The 6,995-nt window shown below is 33.6% G+C and overlaps 1 protein-coding gene across 2 annotated transcripts in view; it reads left to right on the plus strand.

Moving 5' to 3' along the window:
* Positions 1-2,438: 2,438 nt before the first annotated feature.
* LOC107688474 (microtubule-associated serine/threonine-protein kinase 3-like) overlaps positions 2,439-6,995 on the plus strand; it is a 35,801-nt gene continuing 31,244 nt past the window's right edge. The window contains exons 1-2 of one of the 2 annotated variants that reach the window (XM_016486149.1): positions 2,439-2,560; positions 6,311-6,342. In XM_016486149.1, coding sequence (XP_016341635.1) covers positions 2,522-2,560; positions 6,311-6,342 — 71 coding nt within the window. In that variant the 5' untranslated portion in view covers positions 2,439-2,521. The remainder of the gene's footprint in view (positions 2,561-6,310; positions 6,343-6,995) is intronic. The other variant, XM_016486150.1, reaches the window with a different exon arrangement.

Below are 6,995 nucleotides of genomic sequence, written 5' to 3' on the forward strand. Positions count from 1 at the left end.
GAGAAACAGAATAATTCAAGTTACAACACAGGCCGAAAACCAAATTAGTTCATTGGTTTTTTTTATAGAAAATGTAGGACTTCATATTATTTTAGTAGATTGAAAAACAAAACTGTTATTCAAACTGGGAATAAATCACAGACAGCAAACAAAGAACGTTCCCTTCACTTCAACGGTCAGTGAGTTCATCTCAAGCTCACTAGCGATCTCACAACAACTCCCGTTATAATCAATGAAGCTGTCCACACTGCAAAATAAATCAATTATTTACATTGTGTATGCACTTTCTTGTTTGCGACTTTATTGAAAAAACTGAAAAATATCTTCGGAGCGCACACTAAACAAAATCCCAGCATTTCTTCTTCACCGATGACTAATCGAAACGTCTCTGATTGGCGGTTGCATTCATGTGCTCAACAAATACGTGTTTGATTGGTTATAGCGCTCAACGCTGCAAAAAAACAACAGTAACAGGAAATCTTTAAAGAAACTAGTGCATATCCAAATGTAAAGCCGCAATCGACAGGTTTTATTCATTTTCACATTTCACTAATCATGACAGCCATAATCGTTTTGGCTTAATTGTTTTGCATTGTTATGTTGAATTTGGGGGGCATTTTTTGCCTCATGCCCCCATTCATTTCCATCTCTGGGTTAGGGTTAGGGTTAGGTTAGTTCTGTGTTCACCCTATGGGTTAATAGTTCATTCTAGCAACGTTGCTATTTATAAAGTAGCCTAATGAAAATGTTTGTCCATCTGTTCCCCTGCAGTCCATACATTAGTAAAAGTATGTGTAAGCAACAGTGACACAAATCTCAGCTTCACAATAAAGAGAGGGGATGATAAAGAAAGAGCATCTCCATTTATCTGACACCTAGTTTTTGGTGTCAGACGTTGGCCTTTATTAAGATGTACAGTATATAGAGAAATTAGTCCCTCTAGTGGTTACTGTGGAAAATAGCAAAAACTGAACAGAAAAAAAGCTAGACACATTGTCAAAATATTAAAATGTTACTTTTTTAGGTACAGGAAGACATAAATAAGGTAATAAATAAATAACACAAAATTCCAAAACCCCCTTAACCACTGCAGAGAGTCACAGCTCTAAATTCTGTCACAAAAATCTTTATACCTATCATGAATGTACTAAAATCTTAAAAATGAATACATTTGCTAGACCTCGTCATAAACAATTTCATAACATTGATACATTTCTTGAATTATGAATTGGGTAGGAACCATGAAAAAGCTCAGCCTCAAAAGCCGGATATAATACAATAATTGTCATGCTCAAACAACTCTAACAAGCACAAACGATCCTGTCTTTGTGCATCAGACACACACAGTAAATGGAAAGGACAATAAGCAGTGGACTGTAAAGACCACACTCCCCTTGATTTACCACAACAAATAACTCCACAGAAAACAAATAAATAAATAATGTGCAAACAAATGACTAAAGGAAACTATTTGGTTCATTAAAACACAAATTTAAAATAAAATAAAAAATTAAAATAAAATAAAAAATGTGCACTCAGAATCATTTGGGTATTAAAAACAACCAAGAATTCACATTGTAATGGTCATTAAAAAAACATTTAAAGATTGTGTTCTGTGCATAAACGGGGGAGAGCAGAGGGGGACAAAGAGCAGCTTATGCTGTGTTGTGATGTTGTTTCAATCAACGTTGCATTGTTACATCAAAGCATTGTGGTGCCACTTGGTGACAGACAATATCCCATGACTGACAGTGCCAGGCTAGCTGCCCAAATTATTCCAGTACTCTGAAAATGGGAATGTTTCATTAGCAAAACATTTCCATTTATCAAAAGCTAAAATGCAACAAATATGAAGCTGTATGCACCAATGACATTGAAAGGGACAACATTTAATATATTTGACATCCTTGGTACAACATATGAAAAAGTTTTGCAAATGTCAGTTCAAAACAATTGCATTGCAAAACGGATATGAAGAGATACCATGCATGGTAATGTTTATCACATCAATTACAAGTACAGCTACCAGACAGAAAACTGTAAATGACCTCTATGGATCTTCATAGCTAAACTTCTGTAGCTAAAGTTAACCCAAACAAATCGACCAATAAACACACACGCCTAAACACAGGTCTCTGATTAACATTACAGTTATGGTTAATTTGACACAACAGTAGCCTACTCAGTCAAATCGCTACATAGGCTATGTCTACATTTGTTTTAAGATTTTTTAAAGAACTACACCATCTACATACCCTACATTAATATGAAAGACATCACTTCTAAAGCTCCTCAGCACAACAACCTGATTACGACTCACTACCGCCTTAAATGTCTGAGATTCGTGTTTTGATTGGTTCCTCGCAGACGCTCTCATCCTCCAGTCAGGTGACAGTGTGCTCGCTGTTTCAGGGATGGATTGGGTGACTAGGAAAAGAGGGTTAGAGATCTCATGAGTGAAAGACATTCATCCCTACAGTATGGGTTAAATTAACCATAGAAAAGCTACAAAATATTCATAATGGATGAGCCAAATATACTGAGGCGGCGTGGTCTGCAGGTAAGTTTGCATGAGTGATATAGACAGCAGTATTATTCATTTTGAATAAAAAGAATATATCTCTATTAATTTAGCAACATAAATCAAGTGGTTCATCAGAATCAGCATGTTTTATTATATTTTTGTAAAGCGATCGTTGCATATTTGCAACCTATAACACTTGTCGCATCCGTTTGTTTGTATACATTGAATCGTATAAATGGCTTGTTTTGACGTGGGGAGTGTTGGAAATAAAGGGGTTTTGGATTACATACTTTGTAAATATGCAATATAACATTAACTGAATATATGTTTTTATATAGACGACATTACAAAAAAACAACAGCTGTTGATTTTATGCGCGTTTCAATGAAGTCGACACGTTTCATCAGCAGTTGCCATGGTGATTACGGCATTTGTTATGCTCCAATCTGTTTATGATGGAAAGACTTGCCTTTGCTTATTTTTGCACTACCCTCCCGATGAAATACTTTTTATAATCTGTCTAAATCGATTTATTCCTCTAAAGGTGTTTTGTGCTATATTTGTCTGAAAACCAGAGTGACAGGAAAAATGTAGAGGAGGCGGGAGAGTGAATGAATCAAAACATATTTTAAGTATTTAATTCTGTTATTTAAGGTATGCGTCTCAAATTCTGATATTTGCCTGTTACAAATGAACAATTCAGAACTCTTCAATTTACCCCTGTGTAAATTAATGTAAAGTGGTAAATATAATACAAAATGGTACATTTCTGTATGTGTGTATTGTGTAACTTACCTACTGAACCATATTTTGAGCTAAACTTGACAAAATCTCCCATCATCCTTTTAAGGAAGTCCTCATTTGTGAAAACTGTATAAAATAAATAACTGTATAAATTTATAAATAATAAATTATGTGGCAGAAAGTGTAGAAAGATTCCTGGGTTTTAAGATTATGTGGGTTAGGTTAAAGGGGTCATATGATGCGATTTCAATTTTTCCTTTCTCTTTGGAGTGTACGAAGCGGAGTCCAGCCCGGGGTCGTCACATGTGGTTGCGAGTTTTGGGCAGTGTAGAGTAGCGTTTGTAGTTTGTCATTTCTCCGATCACAAATGCAGACATGGTTTTATGTTTTTATAATGGGTTTTAATGTTTAGTCTCATCGTGCCGGGAGACGGCATCAACAGTATGGTGAGGGGCGTAACATTTCCGTCACGCGCTTGAGGTATCCGGCCAGTCACAATGCACTGGATAGCTGGCCAATCACAGCACACCTCGCTTTTTCAGACCGATGAGCTTTGTAAAAATCAACGCGTTTCAGAAAGGCGGGGCATAGAGGAGAAACAATAATGTACAGTATGTGGAAAATGGTGTGTTTTTTAACCTTAAACCGCATAAACACATTTCATTACACCAAATACACAAAATAATGTTCTTTTTAGCAACATCATATGACCCCTTTAAAGTATTTAGAACTAGCTCAATATAAAAACAAGAAGTCTCTGCAATGTCCCCATTAACTAAGTAAACGTGTGTGTGTGTGTGCGCATGTGTGTCACAAATCTGGGTCTAATTTTTTTTTTTTTTATGGATGTAGTTGCAACCTTCCCTGTCTGGTCAGCATTGTATTTTTATTCATTATTATGAATGAATGAAAATTACATTCATTATTATTAATGAATGAAGATAACATTAGAAGCCAGACATGGAAGTATACTTTCTTTCCTCATGTATAAATCCATTACATTGTAACAAAGAATTACAACATCTACTATCAGGATGTTACAAATGGATGGATGTTGGTCAGGTATGATTGTAGTTATTTTCTTGTTGTGAATGGGCTGTCTGATGTTCTGTCCACACATGTCAGGTCTAACCTGTTACACAGAGGTAAACCTGAATTTATGACTCTTGCTGTTTCATCATCCACAACTGCTTGTGATTGTGCAAAACAGAACATAGTGACACAAAGGTTATGGGTTTTGACTAGTGCTGTCAAATGATTAATCGCATTCAAAATAAAAGTTTTTGTTTACATAATATATGTACAGTATGTATGCTGTGTATATTTATTATGTATATATATATATATATATATATATACATACACATGCAAGTATATTTCAGAAAAATATGTTATGTTTATATATTAAATCTATTAATTTTTTTAATATAAATTATATGAATATATAGACATGTAAATACATGTAAATATTTTCAAAATACAGTATATGCATGCATGTGTGTGTATTTATATACATAATAAATATACACAGAACACACATATATTATGCAAACAAAAACTTTAAATTTGCATTCGATTAATCGTTTGACAGCACTAGTTTTGACCTATGTCAGATGGCACAGCACTTATGTTTTAGAGTTTTATTAGAGTTTCACATCATTGTGCAATGCCAGTGTATAGACTATTTGTTTACTATGAAACTGGATGATTTTATTTTTTATGAAGCCAGTGCACTTCTGGGCTTCACTTTGGCAAAAATCAAGTACTGTGAAATATATAAATAAATACAGTTGCCTTTTTAAAAGCACATCTTTCAGAAAGAGTAGCTTATTTCTTAATAAAGAGCATCCTTGAGGAAAAGTTAGGCGCAGAACGGGTGGAGACTAAACAAGACAACCTTTGTAATTGGTCATCTACAAGACATTCATTCAAAGCGACAAAGTACACTACATTGACAGTGCCCTTGGAACACGACAGCATAGTAAAAGCCAAAGCTGGCCCTGTTAAAATAAAATTAGCTGGCACAAACATCTCCAACTTCTGAGGGCTGGCAAATATATCTAAAAGCCGAAGGGTGCATAAGGAGTGTCCATAAGGCTGAGCCTTGGATCTTAGTTATGTATTGATTAATGTAATAGTCATTCCTTCATCACAAATGGTTTTATGGAAATGGTTTTGCTTTTGGCTTGAGCATTATTTGTAATGGAGCTAAAGAAGATAGCAAGGGGATGATATATGTGTGTCTCCACATAATTATGCACTTAAGCTTTTCTACTAAGCTTATATGGGATTCTTTTAGAAGTTTTAAGATTATACACTCCAGCCCTGCAACTAATGAAGTATTAATTTGGCCTCATATTTCCTGATTAATTTTTCTGATGTCCATCCAAATATTCAGTGGCCTGAGCTCACTGACAGTGATTCTCCAGCCAAAAAGGGACAATGAGACATTGAAAAGCTTCAGTTTTCAGGACTGGCTAGGAACTTGGCCACTACTAATTTTGTGAGGTTATAGCATAATTTGATTATGATAATTATGAATTAGGACCTTAAAGCTTTATAAGCATTAAATCAAGAGTCAGTGATAAAACTGGATCCAGAAATACAAAATCAAACTTGCTCTATTTTCATTAGTTGTGTAACATTATGTTGACTACAGTTTAGTTTGAGTGTGTTGAACTGAAAAATGTGAATGTTTGCCTTGTATAAGACAAACCTTGCATCTTCCTCAGGATTGAGCTCTAAGTGGACTGGAAGATTTGTTTCTGGTTCAGAACTCATGTAGGTTTTAAAGAATTGAAAGCAATGTCACAAAGATAAGTAGTGTAGTCTTTAAAATTCAGTATTTGACTATTGTTGTGTGAGTATGATCATGGCCTAATTTCCCCATCTTATTTAATTCTCTTGAAATCCAAGACCCCTCTTACTCAAGCTTTTTATTTTCATGCAATATTAAAAGCAAAATTTGTGGTTCCATTAAAACACACTTTGATACGCATGACTTCAGTTATTTAAATTAACTCAGTCTTTATTACTTTCCAGAAGGAACTGAGCCTTCCACGCAGAGGAAATATGTGAGTAGGCTTCTTACTCTAATATTTTGTCACTGTCATTTTTAGCTTCCATTTACTTTCCATTATACTTTCATTCATTAATTTTAATTCACTTTTGACAATTTTAGTATTTATGTTGTATTAATATTAAAAAAATCTAAAAGTCTGCATTGAGGAATTTTAAATTCATTTAAAAAGTATGCATGCAAAGCAAATGAAATTAATGTTTGCATAACTAATATATACCATAATTTAAAAAACATGTTATATCAAAAACTCTTGACATTTTTAGTATTTATCAATAATATCAGATATAATATATTATATCAATATATTAATAGAATATTAATCAATATTCTATTAATATATCTATTAATATACGTATTCAAAATACATGAAGTATTTTTAAGTTTTAAGCATTATAAGAAATAATTTGTCAGAAAAAAACAATAACAGGACATGAGTTAATTATTTATCTGTCTGCAATATCTACATGTGTAGATATGTAATAATCTAATATCTGTCTAATATCTACTGTTTTTTGGTAATATGAAATGTTATAATCTATCGGTATTTATTTGATTATTTAAGAATGTTTTTAAGATGTTTAAAGGGGTCATTTGATGCGATTTCAATTTTTCCTTTCTCTTTGGAGTGTTACAAGCTCTTGGTGC

This window comes from Sinocyclocheilus anshuiensis, unplaced genomic scaffold (genome assembly GCF_001515605.1).
Source record: "Sinocyclocheilus anshuiensis isolate Anshui unplaced genomic scaffold, SAMN03320099.WGS_v1.1 scaffold329, whole genome shotgun sequence".
Lineage (NCBI taxonomy): Eukaryota > Metazoa > Chordata > Actinopteri > Cypriniformes > Cyprinidae > Sinocyclocheilus > Sinocyclocheilus anshuiensis.